The sequence below is a fragment of the Carcharhinus amblyrhynchos genome, chromosome 17, assembly GCF_965287045.1.
Source record: "Carcharhinus amblyrhynchos chromosome 17, sCarAmb.v2.hapA, whole genome shotgun sequence".
Taxonomy (NCBI): Eukaryota; Metazoa; Chordata; class Chondrichthyes; order Carcharhiniformes; family Carcharhinidae; genus Carcharhinus; species Carcharhinus amblyrhynchos.
The window spans coordinates 48,449,598-48,472,045 of NC_137340.1; the positions used below are offsets into that span (position 1 = coordinate 48,449,598).

Genomic DNA, 22,448 nt, shown 5'->3' on the forward strand with positions numbered 1-22,448 from the left:
GTGCATCTAGCTTGGATGTGTCAGTGCATTAACAGACTTCAGTGCCAAGCATTCTGACCTTTTTAATTTGTAAAGGAAAATGGAGATTTAAAATCAGCTAAACATTCTGCATTAATTGAAGCAAGCTTGTTCATTTGCACCTGAATTTATGGCTGCTGTTGCTATGGTATTTGATATGAACCTTTAAAACTTCATATCCATGACCACGCAATCTTGGTTGTTTGCCCCCCTTATTGTTCACTCTACCTTAAACTTGCACTGACTCTTCTTGTGTATGTTTACAATGTCTACGGCCTCACGAGAAGCATTAAAGCTGATGAACGGTATTTCACTGCGACGAACGCTGATTGCAAAAAACCCTTGGAATGCTGCATTGCAATTCACTAGAAAAGTTGTGTTTTTAATTTATGTCATTAGTTGCATTTTTTTTGCCATTTCTAACTTCACATTAACTGCATGTTTTTTAAAACTATTTCTGCACATTGTGTTTATAGCTATTACTAACATGGAAATGAACAGTCCAAGAGTGTTCTGTTGTAGAAAGAGAAAGCACTGACAGCTGACTTAATCTGTTTGAGATTCCCCACCCTCCACTACAGCATAAAACATATGGGACCATTCATTCAAACTATTAGTGGACAGATAATGATTCCATTTTAACTATGATGCCAACTTTTGGAAGTTGAGATGTTTCTAGAGATATGCTCTCTCCGTCAACAGATTGCTCATTGGACTGTTCACTAAAAATTTGTCTTGTGATAAGCTATGTGATTGAGTGACACTGTGTGTTACAGGAATTTTACAATTATTTAATACTTTTGGTTTGCACAACTGATGTGGTTGTCACACTTCAGCTGGTTGCAGTAAAGACCTCTTTTTTAAAAAAAACTATTTATTGTACAGTTACTGTTTACTTCAGTTGTGACATTTATTGAGAATTGCCACTGTATATTTTTCTATTGCTTGATTCTATAATGTTTGTACACTTTTATTGACCTTATTGACATGATGTCTCTGACTAATGTTAAGGACGGTATTTCATTCTTTCAGATGAGCATAAATGAAGTTAGATTAAATAAAATTAAAGAAATTCAATGACCCTATTTACATGAAGTCAGTAATAATGATTTTCTTAGTTATTTAGTTTGAAATTAGTTCACAAAACTGGATAAATGAATTGATTTTCAGTTTGCATTCTGTTTTAATATTTTTGGAATAAACTACAGCAATAAATTACAAACAGAATCTGGAAATGCCCTATAAACATTGCATACACAACAGATAATTCCATCAATTGACTGATGTCTGTTAAACAAACTCGATTTATTTTAGAATTCAACACCATGTAAATGCAAAGCAGATGTTTTTGACAAATGAGTTTAATTGCTTAGTTTAATAGCTAGTTTTCAGAATTAAGTATATTGACTTATTCCTTGATCTTAATAATATGATCAGGCAGGGACAAGGCTGGCCCATTGCACAGAGATATACTGATGTCTGTGATTGTGGTTTCCCGAAACCAGGGTAGAATAAAGGATCAGAGTATCCCCAAAAGGTAAAACCGAGGCTTTACCTGATACGGTTTTTTTAAAGCCATCTCAGCCTTTTGGCCAGGATGAATCGTTAGATCAAGTCCAGGGAGAGGTGCAATGTCTAATCTTGTCTGCTCGGATCTTGTTTGATTGAGCCCAAGATCGGATGCACTGTCATGTCTTGTCATCTTGGATCTGGTTTGTCCCTCATGGGGACCTTGATTGGACTTGATCTGAATTGGCACTTTTGATTCGAAATAAAGTACCAAAAGGTAAAAATAATGTTTTGGTTAGAAACTGTCACCTCCTCCCGTGTCATAATGATGAGAGTTAGCTTTTGAAACATCATTTGTCTCAACTGCTAATTCACCTCTAATATCATATTTCCTCAGTGATCATATCCTGATATTACACAAGCATTATTTAATGGAAATTATGTAATTTTGAGGAAGCTTATCTCCTTTACTTGAAGTACAGTATCATATAAAACAATGAATCAGCCCCCCGTTCTAATTTTTTTCAATATTCCAATCCAACTTTGAAATATTACTGAAGCATTTCAATTGATTTCTATGTTGCTTTTTTGTCGAAATTTACTTGACTTTTGAGTTTTGATATATCTTTAAGAGAAACAGATTGTATTTAGTAACAAGTCAACATTGTTGGCTGCAAATAGCAACACCACTCTTCACAGGCAGAATGAAGGTGATTAGGTAATTCTCTTGTGAATCACACCTGGAGAGTGAAAGGACTAGAAATGTCTGGGATTGGTTCACATGTGATTCTGTTTGCTTCAGTTTGTGGAGACATTCTTAAAAATCAATTCTTTCTGCTGTAAAATGCATTGTTTGGCCATAAATCTGATATCTGTAAATCCTGCCCTTGGTCAGCTCATTGATAGCGACAGTGGTGTCAATAGACATTCTGAGTATTTTTACCTTTCCATTTCTTACTTTTTTCCCTATTGTATAACCAGCTGAGAGGACCATACGGTCTGCACTCTTCCCTTTTCATTAAATGTGTTATTGATTGATTGTACATTCATTCGTACATGGCCGAGTCCCTGACTGTATGATATTTTGTTGCTGTCAGTGGAAAAATGTCACACCTCTACTTGGTGTGTCAAGATGGTGGCTCAATTGAGAATAGACATTTAATTAAAATGGGGGCATTAACCTATCCCTCTACTGAACTCGATACCCCTACAGGGTCAATGTTTTAAGTGATCTACACTACTATTCTATGTGATGTGATTAGAAATCTGGTAATGCTGTTGGAATCTCAGTGCAAAGACAAGGTCTCCAAGCCATTAATTATATGTGAAGGTAATGGTTCTTTAACTTGGGTTTCAGTTCTGATGCAAGACCATTGACTTGAAATGTTAATTGTTTATCTCCCCACAGATGCTGCCTAACCTGTTTAGTGTTTCCCAGCATTTTCTCTCTTTATTTCCAATTTCCAGCTTCTGAAGAATTTTACTTTTACTCTTGAAGTTAATTCATTTGAAGTTAGATGAAGTTGATTCATTTCGGGTAAATGAATGAGAACTAACAAGAGAGATGTCAATCTTCAAAGGTAGTAGTTTTTGATTAAATCATAGAATTATAGAGCCCTACAGTGCAGAAGGAGGCCATTCGGCCATCAAGCCTGCACTGACCACAATCCACCCAGGCTCTATCCCCGTAACCCCATGCATTTATCGTATCTAGTCCCCCTGACACCAAGGGGTAATTTAGCATGGCCAATCCACCTAACCTGCACATCTTTGGAGAGTGGGAAGAAACTGGAGCACCCAGAGGAAACTCAGACACGGGGAGAATGTGCAAACTCCACATAGACAGTGACCCAAACTAGGAATCGAACCTGCTTTCCTGGCGCTGTGATGCAGCGGTGCTAACCAGTGTGCCACCATGCTGCCCTCATATACACTTCAGAACCAGTTCTAATCAGGGTGGCAGAAACTTATTAATTATGAAAGCTTTGTTACCCAATCTACTACTGGTTGTATATTGTGGATGGTTTGATATGAACACTGGGCTATTGGGCAACAGCCCATTTATATTTTATTGTTCAAGTTTTCAACCTCCGGCAATGCGATGACAAAAGGAGGTGTGATTTGAGAAGTGGTAATTTTGGAGAGTGCAGAAGGTGAGTTGCCTGGGAACCCTCTCCCAAACACTGAAGCAGCCTGTGTCCCAAGAAAGTCTAAAGAGAAATTGAGCATTTTCAAAATTAGAGTGGGAATAAGAGAAGGGGGGAGAATGGCCCCGAATTTACTGGTGAAATAATGTTGAGTTTAATGCATATCCTGCTATTGAAAGTGTAAATGGCCAGCAAATTGTGGCAAGGAGGTAGTATCCCAAGAGTTGCAAATTCTCACAGATTGCTTAATGCAGCCATTAGCCTTGCAAAAATAGCAGCTTGCCCTCAACTTTTCTGTGATTTTCAAAAATTGTTGCATCTGTACATCGTTAATTATCGAGCAAATTTGCCTCCCAGAGTCCAGATGTGTAATTAACAATGTATCGTTCTTTTAAAGATGAAATTTATGTTCTTGCAATGCTAATCAATTACTCTGACCGAGAAAGAGTTGAAACTTGGAAATTTAATGTTAGGAGTCTTTAAATTTTTTTCTTTCTTTTCCTTTCTTTTAATCTTCTCTTTCTCTCCCTCTGTTTTTCTTTCATTGATTTCACTCAAATTCGTGTTTTTTTTCATTCTCCATCATTCCTCTCTCTTTCTCAGTCCTTAAATAGCATTGGTTAAAAAGATAGACAGTTGGTCCCATTCCTCAAGATATTCCATTGCATTATCACCTCTCATTTCCAGCAATTTTCAGCACAATAACTTTCTAGCTGAAAGGACGTGTTGCACATGTCCTGCTCCAGCACATTCTGGGACAATGTTTTATATGTTAGGATCTTGCAAGTGAACTTAATATACTTATTTAATTGAACATATGAATGTGCCTTTCTTTTTAACAAATTGCTGCTCGTCGGTACCCAAGAGGTAAAGAAGGGAGAGATTTCAATGTAGGGTGCACATGTAGAAAGGCCTAGGGGTGAATGCAGAGGAGGTTTACCAGAATGGTATGAGGAATAAAATGGAGATACTGGGGGAAGCTGCAGTTGTGTTTCTTGGAGCAGAGAAGGTCAAGGGGAGTTTCATTGTGTTTGAAGTTTTGGCAAGTTTTGACTGAGTAAATAAGGAGATTTCCATTTGCAGGTTGGCTCATTCGCCAGAGGACACCAATTAAATAAAATTGGCAAAACAAGTGGAGGGGACAAGAGAAAAAATTTTCAGCAGCAAATCTTTGTGATCTGCAATACATTTCCTGAAAGAGTGATGCAAAAAGATTCAGTAGTAACTTCCAAAAAGGAATAGATACTTGAAAATCCAGAGGGATAGTAGGTAGAATTGGATTGTTCCTTCAAAGAATCACCAAAAATGCAGTGGGTTGAATGGCCTTCTATTGTGCTGCACAATTCTATGAAAGGGTTTCACATGAGGTATCTGTTAGGGATAGGGCCAGTTTTACCTGCAGGATTCAGCTGAGCTGGTGAAGACACCTGGGAAGCGAATGAAACCAGAGATTTGGGGGTTTGAAACAAAGGAAGAAAAGATGGATTACAACAAAAGGCCTTACAATTGAAGGCGATTTTGAAAGTGTAGATCATGGGAAAGAAAGGGAAATAGTCATGGGCATTAATGGAGGAAAAGTGAAGGAAATATGTTTTGGGATGTCCTGTGGAACTTCTAAACACCCAAATAAAAAGAATTCAAAGACCAAGACTTCCCAATCCTTGAACTCTACCCCTTTCAATTGTGATTGGTATGGTCTTTAGTGACCAGTTTTTGCGTAGTGGTGGCTACACATGATGAAATTACTGGCAATCTAATTGGGATATGCCTTTGCTTACATTCATCACTGCTTTATCAGGGTTTCCCGTATTCATGATTATTACACTTTGAGAATAATGTTACATAAAGCTGGAATGAAAAGGGAGGCTCCAGTGATGCCAGGAATGTTCCATGGTGACATGAACTGGCAGCATATAAAAGCTGGTACTTTTTAAAGACTTAAAATTTGAGTAGTGGGGCTAGCATAATATTCTAATGTTTACATTTAGTAAAAAGATTGTGGGTGGGGCAGCAGTAATTCAGCATAGACATCAAAGGATACATCTCAATTTAACCAGAATTTGATACTTTGAAATACTGCAGCTTTTTCAAAAATGATCTGAAGAACTGAATACCGTAAAATATTTTCATTTCGGAATGAAAGTGTTTTGGGGGGGTGGGGGGAGGTGAGGGGGATATAGATTTCTCCAATGGCATTGCCGTTTTCTGGTCTAAATTAATTAAAAAATGGCAAGCTTCATAAATGGTGGCTTCTAAGATGATTAAAGCAGTGTGCCTAGGATTTGTTTTCCCAAAACATTTGCTTAGTATATGTGCTGCAAGCCAACAAAGAGGCCATTTACTCATTGGAAGGTGAAAAGTTAACGATACAATCTACTCTTGAACTCAAATTGAATTTCAACTTGAATTGTCGAATAATTCAAATTGGACTTGAACCGAGAAAATGTCCCTGGTACTGTTTTACTTCAGTTGCATAATTTGAAATACTAGATCATTTAAAACATCTCTGGCTCAAATAATAAAGAAACATATATTAACAAACATCACTGAGGTTGTCCACTCCTATCTGCCAACATTAATGACTGCAGGTGAACAGATGAACTGTGCTGAACAGTTCGACTGGGGGGAAAAAAAAATGTAGGAAGTCACTTTTACCAGGAAAATCCTCCTGTAACTACCCTGGGGTGATATCTTGCAATGCTTCCATCCGCTTGCCCTTGTCGTTGTCCATATTAAATCCGACAACTACTTAAGGTTTATCTGGAGGGATTTTTCCTTGCAAGCAAGACGTTATCTGATGATGTTGAGATTTTCAAGCAGTATTTGGATGCAGTACTACTGACTTGGAATAAAACTGCAGATTACAGCATTTGCCAACACTTGTTTGCAATTGTTCATTATTTTGTGCCTTTAGTTTCAAGTTTATTTAGATAAACTTTAACTGCATGATTTATGCATTGTGAATGTTGTCACTAAACCTGCCAATTTTATTTGCAGCTTGTTTTTAGATTGCTGTGCCTTTCCCTTTTATTGTTGTCAACACTTTTTAATATATTCCTTCCAGTGATATTTTCAAATCAGTTAATCATAAATCTTTCCTACTGCAGTATTTAATTGTACGTATTTGTCTGTCTTTGTGCACATTTAACCTCTTTGTACCAAGAATTTAATTTTGCAAAAATATACTTTAGTCACAAAATATCTAAAATAACATTGTAGAACATTCAAAACAGCCATCACAAAGTGCCGCGATATTCAGATTTTCTAAGTCATGTTGCACACTGTGGTGCTTCAATATAATTATGACACATGCAATATTTACTCTGTACATTCAGTATGACTCATACAGCCCAAGGAGTTTGATACAATTTCCGGCTGAAAGACCCTAGACAGCAGCCTTTCCTCATTGCATCTCTGTGGCGACTGCCTCAAAGTTTAGAGCACCCCTCAGCTGTAGTCCTAGACCGCCTTTGTACCAAGAATTAGAGCAACAATATTAAGTGTAGATGTACGATACTTTTATTTCCTTCCAACTCCTAATTTTCCCATGTTCTTTCCTGAGAGTAGTGACAGGATACTTGGTTGTATGGATGCTGGCAGCGCATCAGTGCTTTACCCAAACTGGCCATTCTTCATATGTCAGTTAGATAGTAACAGTAGCTGCTATTAAACAGTGGTGCAGAGGTGGCTATTATTGCTGAGCCCAATTCTGTCTCAACATAATGTGCAAATGTATGTACCTTCTAGCAGCTGTTATGGGCTATTGAACAGACATGGGAAACCTGGCTGTATTTCTCCTCATCCCCAGCATTCCCACAAACCTTGTTGTCTACCTGGACATTTGTAACATTTCTACAATGACACTGGTATTCATCAAGTGATTGACTTTGGGGCTCCTTCAATGTGTGCAGACCATTAAATCATCAAGTTGTATAGTCACTAACTGAACCATTAAGATATAATGCTGCTGTTCTCATTGCAAACAGTCTTTGTATTTGCTTTTTATTGGAACACAAGACCAGTTACTGTATTCTTGACCTTCAAATTTATGTTTCATGCAAATATTATGCCAACACTGTTCATGAGCCCCATCTTTTTAATGCTGCTACTTTATCCAGGAAATTGTAACCATTCACTTTATTACGTGACCCAATTTGCAAAATTCATGAATTAGTGGTTGTGGTGATTGTTAGCAATGATATACCAGGTACAAACCAGACATCACCAGGTGATTGTTAGCAATGATACGCCAGGTACAGATCAGCCATCACCGGTACTTTAAATCACTAGTTTGGTCAGTGAAAAAATGCTTGATATTTTAGACAGATAAATGGAATAAACCACATGTCTGTTTTGTCCAAGTACATGTTTACAAAGCATTAGACCAGAACTTTCTGCTGCAGTTTCTCATTCTCCAAATTCCTGCATGCTTTTTTGTTGCATCTGTTTTGTTGGTGTTATTTTCTCTTGTGGTTCACACAGGACATCTGAAACAACTGTTGAAATGCAGTAGGTCAATTCCCTGCCCATGCCATTTGTTTCTGACATAGTGTGCTTCCCCAGACAGGTAAACTACAAAATTATTGAGTTCCGATGAATACTTTTAAATTAAATTGTGTTTTAACAATGAACACAGTTAAATTATTCACATTGTAGCAGTTAAATATACATGTAAAAAGAAACAACTGAGATGTTCAAAGCAATATCATTTTACCTTCCCTTCACCGACTTGCACTATCCTACTGTCCTCTAAAAGCACTCAAAATGAGCTCTGGGCCAGTAAAATAATTGATTTTCCCCTTCAAATTTGTGCTGTTTTAAGTTATGGTGACATGTTGGATTGTGTTATGAAAAGTTGCCATTGACTTACAAGTCCTGCAGTTTGGATCATATTTATTTAAACACAATTTATTAAACACAATGTCACCAAAGTGGAAACCCATTCAAACATACGAATTAGGAGCAGGAGTAGGCTACTCAGCCCCTCAAGTCTGCTCCTGCATTCAACAAAATCACAGCTGATCTGATTGCAATCTCAAACCCACATTTGCACTCCCCACCTCCAACTGAGACCCTTTCAGCCCTTGTTAATCAAGAATCTATCTAACTGTCTTTCAGTGATCTCCTCCACTGCCTTTTGGGGAATATAGCTAGAATAAAGTACAATTAAGACATTCAACGAATGTGCAGAAATTGGAGGAAATAGATCTACAATCATAGAATCCTTACAGTGCAAAAGGAGGCCATTTGGCCCATCGAGTCTGCACCGACCACAATTCCAACCAAACCCTACCTCCGTGACGCCATATATTTACTCTGCTAATCCCCCTGACACTAACGGGCAATTTTCCATGGCCAATCCATCTAACCTGCACACCTTTGAACTGTGGGAGGAAAGTGAAGCACCTGGACAAAACCCATGCAGACGGGAGAATATGCAAACTCCATACAGTCAACCGAGGCTGGAATTAAACCTGGCCCCTGGTGCTGTGAGGCAGCAGAGTTGACCATTGTTGACAACATTCTACTGCTCCTAACAGGTTAAATGATGGCTGCAATTAATTTTTTTTAGTCATCAGTGGATGGTAAGATTGTTGGATCATTCAGTTTCTTGATGAGTAAAATAGGAAGGTCACATTTTCTCTCCTCGTAAACATATTCCACAGTACACAGGTTAAATAGTGTTACTATAATGCAGTGGCATTCATAATACCATCCTGAGCTATTTTATAACCATCCTTATAGATTTCATTTCTCATGCATCTTCATTCATTGCTTGTCCATCAGTGAGATGCTGACAGAAATAGGGATTTTACATAATCCCACTTTTCATGGCTGTTCAGCTGAAGAAGGGGAAGACTGCTCTAAGGACCCATCTACTGAATATGAATACCATGGTCCCTCCTTACAATGTTGCAATTTTGCAGGTAGATCACAAAGAATGGGCTGAATAATAGTATGGACTTTAACAAACAGTTAAAGTGAGGGAATTCGTCTGTACAGGGTATGGACCCAGGTGGATCTTTACATTGTTCTTTTCATTGTCCTCCTGCTTCTCCTTCCTCTTCTGAATGTAGCATGGAAAAGCCTGCCAGCCAGTGATGGTGACAATAGTGACAGGGTTTGAATAGTTTTGCCACTAAAGTGGCGGTAGGCAGAGGGTTTAAGAAGAGGACCACATTTCAGCTGACGGCCGAAGTTTCATAGCTTTATGACATTGTTCCATTACTTCTGTCGGTTACAAAAGCTTACTATAGATGGTCAGCAGTTTGTTGTTAAGAGAACATTTAATGGTGAGAGTAAATGAACACACTATTAATCCAACAGAGTACAATCCAACAACTTTTGGCTGGCGTTTGAACAATTAATCTTTTGTATTCGGTGTTCTGTATGGTAAGCTATCTTTGCTGTGTCTTTCTTATTTGCGTTTAACTCATGTGGTCTTGCAATGGACTCCAATTTTGTGTCGTCTGAATGTGTTGTACCTGTGTATTTTCTTTTCATAGTTGCCTGTTTTTTAAGAAAAATGTTGAAATGAAGTATTTTTCAGTTGCTCAGCTTTATGTCTCACTTACAGGCAGCAAGTCAGATGGACTGAAAAGCCCAAGTGAACTATTTTCCTTAGGAGTAGATGCAATAAATAACTCGGATATGACTGGATCCAAAATTAAACTACGTAAGTGTTTCTTTAACAATAAATATCTGGCAACTAATGCAGACAAAGTATAAACCTTCAAACCAGTTTGAGAGAGAGAGTGCTAAACTCAGCAGTCTGGTCCTTACGAACTAACAAAATAGGAGACAAGGTTCATGGGGCAATGAGTAGGTTGAGTATGCCTCATGGATCTCTGGAATTTCTACTCGTAATCAGCCTTTCACCATTGTGTTCCCTAATAAATCAGGGATTATGATACATGCCTACCTGGGGTAGGTTTTGTTATGTTCTGGGAAGTGTCTCAATCCAAACAACTGCAGGACACTGGAGACGCAGATATTAAAGAGGTTGGGGAGAGCCAAGGGGTGGGAGAGTCAAGATTATTCCTGTCCTAACTTCAGATAACCATGAATCATGTAGATGCCTAATCCCACAGAGATCAAATCTCAGAGGAAACATCCACAAAGGTAACACATGATTCTGCTAGAGGAGAAACTAAATTGCTGAGCGAGACCTTCCCTGATGGCTTAGTGGGTAAATATTTATGATATATGACTGAAAAAGTACTTGGGCTTTGCATTCATTCAAACCAACTGGGAGAAGAGAAGGAACACAATAATTGGGGCCAGCATCCTTGGTTGTAAGGGTATGGACTTAACTAGGAGTCCCCACTCTTTATCACCTTCAGTGGCCCACGGGAGAAAGTGTATTATCAGGTGAGAGCAGAACTGGATTCAGCTATGACTCCCTCCCAATCCACAGTCAGTAATCTGCCAAAACTCAATGTGTTGCACAAAGAGAAGGTTTCTTGGGGAGGGGATCAGTAGTCTGCCAGCATCCTCTGAAGTGATGGCTCAAATGAGAGCCCAGTGGAGAAAAGTGGTTGGGGCTGGGGAATTTTGCTTTAGAAGATTGCTGATGTCATCCGATGGCACAGCACTCTCTCGTATTCCTTAACCATAAACTCAGGAACCACAGTGGCATCAGATGAGAGCACAAGAAATAAAAGTAGGATTAGGCCACCAGGCTCTTCAATCCTGCTCCGTCTTTCAATACAATCATGGCTGATCTATGCTGGCCTCAACTTCTTTTCTGTGCTGTTTCCCCATTACCTTCTATTCCTCCATCTATCAAATCTTTATCCACTCCACTTTAAATATTTCTAATGATCCAGCCTCCACCTCCCTTTGAGGCAGAGAAGTCCAGAGATTCACCATCTTCTGTGAGAAGAAATTTCTACGCACCTCAGTTTTAAATGATCGGCCATTTATCTTATAGCTGTGTCCTCTTGTTCGAGACTCTCCCACTAGTGAAAACATTTCTCCATTTACCCATCTACCATCTCACAACTCTGACAAAAGGTCATCCAGACTCAATGTTGGCCCTGAGCAGCTCTGAGATTTTCCAGCATTTTCTGCTTTTGTTTCAGATTCCAGCATCTGCAGTATTTTGCCTTTATCACCAAAAACTCTGTCAGCCCCCTTCAGGATCTTGTATGTTTGAAAAAGGTCACTCATCCTTCTTCTAAACTCCAAGAAATATTGACCCAGACTATTAAGTCTCTCTTGATAGGACAACGCTCTCATCCCAGGAATTTTGGTCGCCGCACTTACGCAAGGATATTTTGGCCTTGGAGGGAGTGCAGAGGAGGTTTACTAGGCTGATACCGGAGTTGAGGGGGTTGAGCTATGAGGAGAGGCTGAATAAACTAGGCTTGTACTCGTTAGAGTTTAGAAGAATGAGGGGAGATCTCATTGAGACATATAAGATGATGAATGGGATGGATAGGATAGAGGTGGAGAGACTCTTCCTGCTCAGAAAGGACAGTAGGACTAGGGGGCACAGCCTCAAGATAAAGGGGGGGCGGTTTAGAACGGAGTTGAGGAGGAACTTCTTCACTCAAAGGGTGGTGAATCTCTGGAATTCTTTGCCCGTTGAAGTGGTGGAGGCTGCCTCGCTAAATATTTTTAAGACGCGGGTTGATAGGTTTTTGATAAGCGAGGGGATTAAGGGTTATGGGGAGTGGGAGGGAATGTGGAACTGAGCCACGACAGATCAGCCATGATCTTATTAAATGGTGGGGCAGGCTCGAGGGGCTAGATGGCCTACTCCTGCTCCTATTTCTTACGTTCTTATGAATCTCCTTTAGACTGCCTCCAAAATTACTATATCCTACTTAAGATAAGGGGATCAAAACCGGACACAGTGAGGCCATGGCCACACCCTGCACAATTGCAACAAAACCTCCCTATTTTTAAACTCTAACCCCTTTGCAATAAGGCCAAAATAGTATTTACCTTCTTAACCACTTGCTGGCCCTGCCTGCTAGCTTTTTGTGATCCATGCATTAGAACAACCAGACCCCTCTGTACTTCACTCACCCGCAGTCTCTCTCCATTCAGGTAATAACCTGCTTTCTGATTCCTCCTTCTGAAGTGCATGATCTCATACTTCCCCACATTAAATTCCATTTACCAGCTTTTCACCCAGTCACCCAGTCTACCAATTTCCCATTGCAGAATCACAGTATCCTCATCACAACATGCCCTTCCACCTATCTTTGTTTCATCAGCAAACTTGGAAACCTTACATTCTGTTCCTTCCTCCAGGTCATTAATGTAGAAAGTGAACAGTTGTGGCCCAAGAACTGATCCCTGTGGTACTCCACCAGTCATGATGTTAATCCTTCCACTCAGAAAAGGACTCACTTCTTCCAACTCTGCTTTCAATGCGACAGCTAGTTTTCAATCCATGCTAATGCACTCCCTCCAGTTCCATGGGCTTTTACTTTATGAACCAACCTTGTATCCAGCGTCTTGTCAAATACCTTTTGGAAATCTAAATACACTACATCTACAGGTTCCCATCTATCTACTTTCCCTGTTAAATCCTCAAAGATTTCAAGCAAATTTGTCAAACCTGATTCACCCCTCATAAGACCTTTTGACTAAGTTTGATTATATTCAGCTTTTTTAAATGGTTGGCTATTTCCTCTTTGATTGATGTCAGAATCTTGCCAATCATAGATGTTAAACTAACTGGCCTATAGCTCTCTGCCTTCTGCCTTTCACCCTTTTTGAACAAGCTGATCACATTGGCTATTTTCCATTCTTTTGGTACCCTCCCGGAATTTAGCGAGTTACAAAAAATTTCAATCAATGGGTCATAGGAATTAAGAGCGGAAGGAGGCAAATTCAGCCCTTCAACCCTGCTCTGCCATTCAATCTGATCATAACTAATCTCTTCCTGGTCTCAAATCCACCTCCCTACCTGTTCCCCATATCACTCCTTCGCCTTTTTTAAATTAGAAATATGTTTATCTCCCCCTTGAAACCATTCAATGATTCAGACTCCACAGCTCTATAGGGCAGCGAGTTCCATAAATTCATCACCCTCTGTGAAATGTCGTTCTCCTCATCTTAGTTTTAAATCTACCGCCTCTCATCTTATACCTGTGATCTGCGACTATCTCTGCAGCCACCTCCATTAAAACTCTAATGTGCATTTCATCAGGTCCTGGCGACCTGTCTGCCTTTAGCCCCTTGAGCTTCTCTAATACTCTAATGGCTTGATTTTTTGTAAGTTCTACTATGCCATTTGAAATCAGCACATCTACTATTTTAGGAATATTTGCGATGTCTTCCACAGTGAAGACTGAGGCAAAAATTTTTTTATGACATATCTCCCATCTCATTGCTATCAATTCACATTCAGTAGAGGTCCCACATTTATCTTAGCCTCCTGCTTCCTATTTATAGCCATAGAAACTCATCCTGTTTGTTTTGATGCTGCAAGTTTTCTCTCAAAATTCATTTTCTCTCTTCTTAGAGCTTTATAGTTTTTTGCTGCTGGATCCTTAAAACTTCCCAGTCCTCTGGTCTAGCACTACCCATTGCCACTTTGTATATCCTGCTCTTCAATTTAACATTTCCATGACCTCCTTTGTTAACCATGGATTTTGCCTTTTTCTTGTAGAATCCCTCGTTTTTTGATTGGGATAAATTCCTGCAGAGCATTTCGGACCAGCTGTTTGAATATGGGATTCTATCATATTTAGTCATTACCCCTTAGGAGATCTTTGACCACAAGATCCCTCATTAATCCTTCTTCATTCCAACAAACCAAATCTGAAATAGCCCATTCCCAGGTATATTCCACAATGTACTGCTCTTAAAAAGCAATCCCCAAGAAATTCTTCTTCTATGAGACACTTGCTGGTTTGTCCAGTCAATATGCAGATTAAAATCTCCCATGATAATTGCAGTTCCTTTCAACTATGACCTTAATATTTCCCCATTTGTGCTCTGACTTTGAGAGGTCACATTTTGGGGATCTATGGACTACTCCAACCTTTGTCTTCCTTCCCCTGCTTTTCGTCATTTTAACCCAAACCAATTCTATATCACTATTTACTGCCTTTATATCACGACTCAGCACTGTTTGAAACCTTCCTTGATTAACAGTGGTACCCCACCTCCCTTACAGTTTGGTCTGTTCTTTTGGAACATTGTATACCCTGGAATGTTGAGCACCCTGTCCTGGTCACCTTGCAACCATGTTTCTGTAATAGCTAATACATCATACTCATATGTTGCAAGCTATGTTATCAACTCATCTATCTTGTTGCAAAAATATCAAAAAACATTTAGCTTTGATTATTTACAATTGATAACAACTCTGAATTTGCTATTTGAAGCATGTTTTAGTTTACACTTCCTGCCCCAGTCTGTCACACTATGACAGTCAAGTTCCTCCTCTCAAGACTGTGCCACCCCTCCCTCATATGTCCTTGATTTTTTAAACCTCCCCCTCCTAGTTAGGGCTCTTGTATGAGTCCTTGCTGTAATATAATGTTCATATGATCTATCCCTACCTGTAGTTTTCTGTTGACACTCAGACTGATCATTAACCTGCACTCCTACCTTTAACTTTGGCTCCCTAATTTTTCAGCAACTGAACCCTGACCCACTCTTTAGTTTAAAGGCCTCTCTACTTCGTTAGTTATGTGCTCCACAAGATCACTGGTCCCAGCATGGTTCCGATGTAGCCCCCACTTTCCCCAGTCCTGATGCCAATGTCCCACCGACCAACACCCACTTCTCCCACACCAATCCCTGAGCCATGTAATCATTTCATTTTGTCCATTTGCACGTGGCTCATGTAACAATCTAGAGATTATAAATGTAGGTGGTTCTGTTCTTTAAATTTGGTGCCTAACTCATCAAACTGCCTCACAGAACCTACTTGCTTGTTCCACCTATGACATTAGTACCTACATGGACCACGACCACTGGATCCTCCCCTTCCCACTGCAAGCTCCTCTCCAATCCAGAGCAGATGTCACAAGCCCTGGCACTGGGCAGGCAATACTGCCTTTGAAACTCTAGATCCTGCCTACAGAGAACTGTGTCTATTCTCTACTATCTCCAACTATGACTATAATCCTTCCCCTTACTGATGTGTCACAGAATCTGAAGTGCAGACTCCAGCTCATCAGCTCTGAGCTGCAGTTCCCCGAGAAACCACAGATGTGCTCAGTAGGAATCACATTGGGGTCCACTAGCTCCCACGTCATGCAGGAACAACACATCACCTGGCCCTTCATCCCTATTTTGTTTTGGTGTTTAAAAAAAAAGCTGGTTTTTAACTTTTTAATTTGTAAAATATTCATGCTCTCTTATCCCATGTGTCCACCACTCTCCTCACGCTCTTTTATCCTGAGTCTCACGAGCAGTTCTTCTGTCTGTTTCCTGTACTGGCACACAGCGCGTGCTAGAAACAAGCAAAAGAATGATGGAGTGAAAGGAAGATACTTAAGAAAGGCTCTGTGGAAATAACGGGCAAGAAACTGAAAGTATTTCAAAGCCCTTTCTTTAATGAGTTAAAGATTTCTACTAACTACATCAGAGATCTTTACCCTTTCAGCGGCATTCCTGTGAGTTAATTTTCTGTTTATTTGCAGATGATGAAAACACTGGCTTAAACATTGATCCTGAGGTCAACAACCCAGAGCAGAAAAACAGCACCTCACTTAGCAGTTCAGAAGAAACACTTGGCAAAAAGCTCCTGAGGAAACTAAGTTAGTGCAACTGCTAATGTTATTTAAGAAAAAAAAGTCTGCCTCTGAAATGCAATATACGTATTATGACTATAGTAAGTGGAGATTCTGAGCTGGATTCTGGAGAGAGAAAATGAGCATTTTTCAGAACAGAAACAGACCATTAGACTCAAAACTCCATCATAACCTTCATTGCCCTTTTCTAAAACATGACCAAATTTTTTTTTAACCCGTTTATACTAACCATTTCAACAATCTATCCTAGCACCTTATTACATTGTGTGTACAGCAGCACAGGAATAGGCCAGTTGGCTCAACTGAATTATCTACAATTCTTCTTTCAAATTGAAATGTATTGTGTGAATTTGTTCTCGCTGCTAATCGGAGCTGTTTCTTTTTCCCCAGCTTACCCCTAACCAAGGGTCAAGTTAGACCTGCCCTTTATGCCTTTGCTTATTAAGACTGACCCAAGTTGACTCCATGCTCACTGAATGAACCACTGTCAATTTAGCACCCAAACCCACGTCGTTCCTCAACTGCCCTCAATCCCAGCTCGGTGGCACAGTGATTAGCACTGCTGCCTCTCAGCACCAGGAACTCAAGTTCGATTCCCAGCTTGGGTCACTGTCTGTGTGCAGCCTGTACGTTCTCCCCGTGTCTGCGTGGGTTTCCTCCGGGTGCTCCGGTTTCCTCCTACAGTCTGCAATACGTGCTGGTTAGGTGTACTGGCCATGCTAAATTCTCCCTCAGTGTACCCAAACAGGTGCTGGAGTGTGGCAACTAGAAGATTTTCACTAACTTCGTTGCAGTGTGAATGTAAGCCTATTTATGACACTAATAAATAAACTTTTACTTTAACGACCTCTGCACCCTGCTTAGATCAGTGGCCAGGCCTGAGAGCTTTATCCTTGCCTCAGTTCGGGTGTTCTTGTTATGAGCCGTGACAGTTACATCAAGCAGAGATTAACAGTTGAGGTTTGGTCTGAAGCCAGACTCAAGAATACACCATTTGAATTGTGAATCCTCAATCCTGGATTAAATGTTACTGTTTGTTTGAGTTGATTATTACAGGTTTGCGATTTCTTCTATCTTCATGAGAATGTTCAAACTCTCGCTGGGATAGTTTCCCTGTTACCTATAAATTAAGAAGAATTGTAACTCATTTCGCAACCTTGAATTTACTAAATTTATTTGCAAAGTAGACAATTCGATATGGTGTTGTTAAGGGGTAAATTAAGGCCAAATTTTGCCTATCATGTGACTGAAACCAATTGCAACCTTGTCAGTGTTGAGTACTTATTTCAAGGGACAAATTAAAATACTGTCACCTTCTATTAAGCTGATGTTAACTGTTTGTGTTCATTTCCAATCAGCTTGACACTGCACAACCCCTCCAAGACTGATCTGATCTTTGAATGTATGTGCTGTGCTTGCCTTCCGACTATAAGTTTACATTTATTTATTGGCGTCACAAGTAGACTTGCATTAACGCTACAATTAAGTTACTGTGAAAATTCCCTAGTTGCCATAGGTGATTATGGTTCAATAAATTCTTTTGCACTGATTTAGCTCGAGTTCTGATGGTGTTCTCATGACTTTCGGATGATGAGGTTTTTTTTGTGTGTAAACGGTAGCACAAAGTCTCAGTGGCTATATGAGGCTAGCCACTGTGCCTCACATAGGCACAGTGGCTAGCCTCACATAGCCTTCATTACCCTTGGCCTTCAAGGGTAATGAAGGCCAACCCTTCATTAGGGTTGAATGAAGGGACCTGTGTTTGATTCCTGGCTTGGGTCACTATCTGTGCGGAATCTGCACATTCTCCCTATGTCTGCATGGGTTTCCTCCACATTTCAAAAGACATGCCGATTAGGTGCATTGGCTGTGCTAAATTCTTCCTCAGAGTACCCAAACAGATGCCGGAGTGTGGTAACTTGATTGCAGTGTTAATGTAAGCTTCCCCTGCACCCTATTTATTTTTTCTTCCCCCCCCCCCTCCATGTTCTTTCTTGTGTCTATTTACTGGATGGTGCACCACAAGCTGGTATGCCATGAACTCAGTATTTTGCATTGATGGTATGAGTGAGATTAGTATTATAAATGTCAGGTTTGTACTGGTGGACAGTCCCATGCTGCCCTGATAGTGGGGATTGTGTTAAAACTAAGGCAGAATAACTACCAATTATAAGTTTACTATAGTTCAACCTTAAGCCCAAAACAAATACAAGTTAAATGTATCAGTGCCAATATGATAGTAACTAGAGCTGATACTTGTGACTGTTGCCGCCAGTAGTACTGCACCATGTGTGGCCAATCATATTCTTATTATGTAGGCTGACAAAGGGGTTAATCTAACTTGAGAGATTACTGATGTTGGGAGTCAGGGGACCACCCATGACTTGTGTTTGCCTTTGAGCTGGAAATTTCCTTCAGAAACTTGTATAGAGCGAAAGGGAGGGCATTTTTCTGTTTAAAAGTACTCCCATAATTTGAAGAAATTAGTTCCCACAATGGCTTTGTCATTTCAAAGCTGCTTCACTTTGGTTCATTCCCATGGCATTGTTGCACTCTGCACAGCACAAATGATATTTAGATGGGGCCACGATTACAAGCTGATCTACAGGCCAATCCAGGACTACTTAGCCCTGAGAACACACATACTGCCAGCAAAGATTGCAATGATCATAGACTTTGGATCAGCTCCCAGGGGAGTCTGAAGGTTAAAATGAGTGAATGAAGCTGCTCTGGAGCTTGGTAACTGTTCCCAGTTAGTGTTGGCACTTGACTAGCAGGACGGGGAGAAAGAGGTAGAATTAAAGGGTCCCAATCAAAGCAGGAAACTTAATGCATTCTGAAAAGAATTGTAGTGAATATTTTTATAATTCCTTCCCCAGACTTTCATTGGTTTGTGAGTTCCTGATTTGCACAAACTGCAAGCAAGTTAACTATCCAACTCAAATTGTATGAATGCATTTATCCCCCATCTGCTTTTCTGGGTTTTTTTTGTCTTCCCTGCCAAACTGATGAACTCATGAAAGTAGTTAATGTGTTTTTAATTTGGTTTTGAAATTTATTTTGCTCTGATTGCTGTTCAAGGTATATTTCTTGATGAATGAAATGCAGCGTGTCGATTGTTTTTCCAGCGCTCAGATATTGCTAGGCTTCTATAGCAAACCCAGTGGCAGCGAGAACAAATAACCAATTTGTACTGGTCTGAACGAGAGGAACTCACCACAGGAACGTGCAAAATTAAACACAATTATTGAACACCTTCATGGGATATTGTGCTTGTGAGCCAATTATCTACTTTTGGGATTGTCCTCAATGCGATGGGCCTCTTTTTGCATTGTGAAACTCTATTGATGGGATTTTCCGGCTGGGCTTTCCCCAAGTCTGGAAATTCCTGCCCGAGGTCAATGGACTTTTGCGTAATCCATGTCCCGCCCACTACGATTCCCGTGACAAACAGGCTGGGAAAGTTATGCCCTACGACTCTTTGGGCAAACAGCAGGCGATTTGCACAGCAGGATGCCACATAAAGCAGTGAGAATAAGAATCAGTTGATCAGTTTTTAACAGTGTTGGCTGAGCGATGAATGTTTGCCAGGATATTCCCTGCTCTGCCTCTTCAAAACATACAGGCTCTTTTAAATTAACATGACCAGGCAAGCAGCTAGTTCAGCAATTCTCCAAAAGGCCACTAAGGTCTCTCACAATGCAGCACTTGCTCACTCCTGCGCTGACGAGAGTTTGGTACATGAGAAATATTGTCATCTGATAGAAACCACAAGCAAACTGATGTGGAGCAGGCTCCAGATTGTCCACGCATATCCTTGAAATTCAGGGCAATGGTACGAAGTGAGTTCCTGATTTTAACAACAACTGTCAGGCCAAAAAGTAATCACAATTTACACCACTTCATTAAGTGACATAAATTCATAACTAGCATAATCATTTGGCATGTTTGATAAGCAAGTGCAGCACAGATATCTTTTTGTCCCATAAAGGGGTAAAAATGCTAAACAAAGTCCCTATGGTTCAGCAAGTAAAGATACTATGAGGTTTGGTATTAGTGGGTGGCACACTGGTTAGCACTGCTGCCTCACAGCACCAGGGATACTGGTTCAATTCCGGCCTTGGGTCACTGTCTATGTGGAGTTTGCACATTCTCCCAGTGTCTGCATGGGTTTCCTCTGGGTGCTCCGGTTTCCTCCCACATCCAAAGTTGTGTGAGTTAGGTAGATTGGCCATGGCAAATTGATCCTGTAAACACAGTAAAAAGTCTGACAACACCAGGTTTTAGTCCAACCTATTTATTTGATAATATACTCACAAGCTTTCGGGGTTAGCCCCTTCGTCAGGTGAATGGAGAGTTCTGGCCTCAGACAGAGCATATAAAGCACAGACAGTTTAGAGATTACTAATTAGAATGCGAATCCTTACACCTAACCTGCTGTTCAAGACCTGAAGTGGCTGATAATGTGAGTGGAAGGAGCATTGATCACAGTTTAAAGAGATGTGTATTGTCTCCAGACAGTACAGTAAGTGAGGTTTTGCAAACCCAGGCAAGTCACGGGGGTTACAGATAGTGCGACATGAACCCAAGATCCCTGTTGAGACCGTCCTCATGTGTGCGGAACGGTCATGTGAGGACGGTCTCAACAGGGATCTTGGGTTCATGTCGCACTATCTGTAACCCCCGTGACTTGCCTGGGTTTGCAAAACCTCACTTACTGTACTGTCTGGAGACAATACACATCTCTTTAAACTGTGATCAATGCTCCTTCCACTCACATTATCAGCCACTTCAGGTCTTGAACAGCAGGTTAGGTGTAAGGATTCGCATTCTAATCAGTAATCTCTAAACTGTCTGTGCTTTATATGCTCTGTCTGAGGCCAGAACTCTCCATTCACCTGACGAAGGGGCTAACCCCGAAAGCTTGTGAGTATATTATCAAATAAATAGGTTGGACTAAAACCTGGTGTTGTCAGACTTTTTACTGTGTTTACGCCAGTCCAACGCCGGCATACCCACAAATTGATCCTGTGTCAGGGGGATTAACGAGGTAAATATGTGGGATTACAGGAATAGGGCCTGGGTGGGATTGTGGTGAGTACAGACTCAATGGGCCAAATGGCCTCCTTCATTACTGTAGAGATTCTATGCTTCTATGAATCATAGCGGCCGCAATGTCTTTAAATGTGATCACTCCCTCCTGCCATTCATTTCTCTCAATGCCATCCAGTCTGTTTCTGTTCTTTATAAATGTAAATTCTAAAACAAATTCAATTAAATAATTGATTTGATGTATCTCAGTACATATGAAAATGCTTCACTCACATTTTGGGAAATGGATAATTTGAGAAAAGCCATGTGGTGAGTGCAGCAAAGAACAGGTGGCATTTACATAGCTCTCTGGCAATGAAGTTTATCTCACTTCATGTCTGGGGTCTATTATCGACTAATTGATGGAGATTGATGGCTATGATTAGTCAACAACTCCATCATCACATCTTGCAACTACCAGGACAGTAGAAGACAAACTAGATGGACTTTATTGGTCTGCCTATCTATCCACCCAAGTACTTCTGACAGTTGCTATTTGCCAGACAGGCAGCTGTCTCTGCCTACAATGGCTCACATACAATCATTAGTTGGATAACCGATTGATATTTTGTGGTGATATTAACAGGGTAATGCTTGGCTATGAATTAAGGAGAACCCCCTGCTTTACTTCCAGGGATGTAACGAGATTATTCAGTGTCCCTGGGAATCACAGGCAGACAGGACCTGGACTTAATGTCTCATTCAGTTCCAACAAGGAAATATTGCTTCAACATTACAGTTGGGTTTTTTAGAATCATGGAATGGTTATTGCATAGACCTGTTGTGTCTGTACCAGTCCTCTGTAGAACTCACTAAGTCCTACTCCTCTGCCTTTTCCCTGTGGCCCTACAATTTTCCTTTCTTTACAGACAAGTGTACACTTCCTTTTTGAAGGCTTCGATTGAATCTGCCTCCGCCAGACATGAAGCAGTGCAATCCAGACCCAATCTTTGCA

General features: G+C 40.4%; 1 protein-coding gene across 1 annotated transcript in view; it reads left to right on the plus strand.

Annotated features, from left to right (window-relative positions):
- Window positions 1-22,448, plus strand: part of cnnm1 (cyclin and CBS domain divalent metal cation transport mediator 1) — a 102,506-nt gene that overhangs the window by 71,010 nt on the left and 9,048 nt on the right. Inside the window, exons 8-9 of the mRNA XM_080205924.1 lie at window positions 10,252-10,350; window positions 16,292-16,408. Coding sequence (XP_080062050.1) covers window positions 10,252-10,350; window positions 16,292-16,408 — 216 coding nt within the window. The remainder of the gene's footprint in view (window positions 1-10,251; window positions 10,351-16,291; window positions 16,409-22,448) is intronic.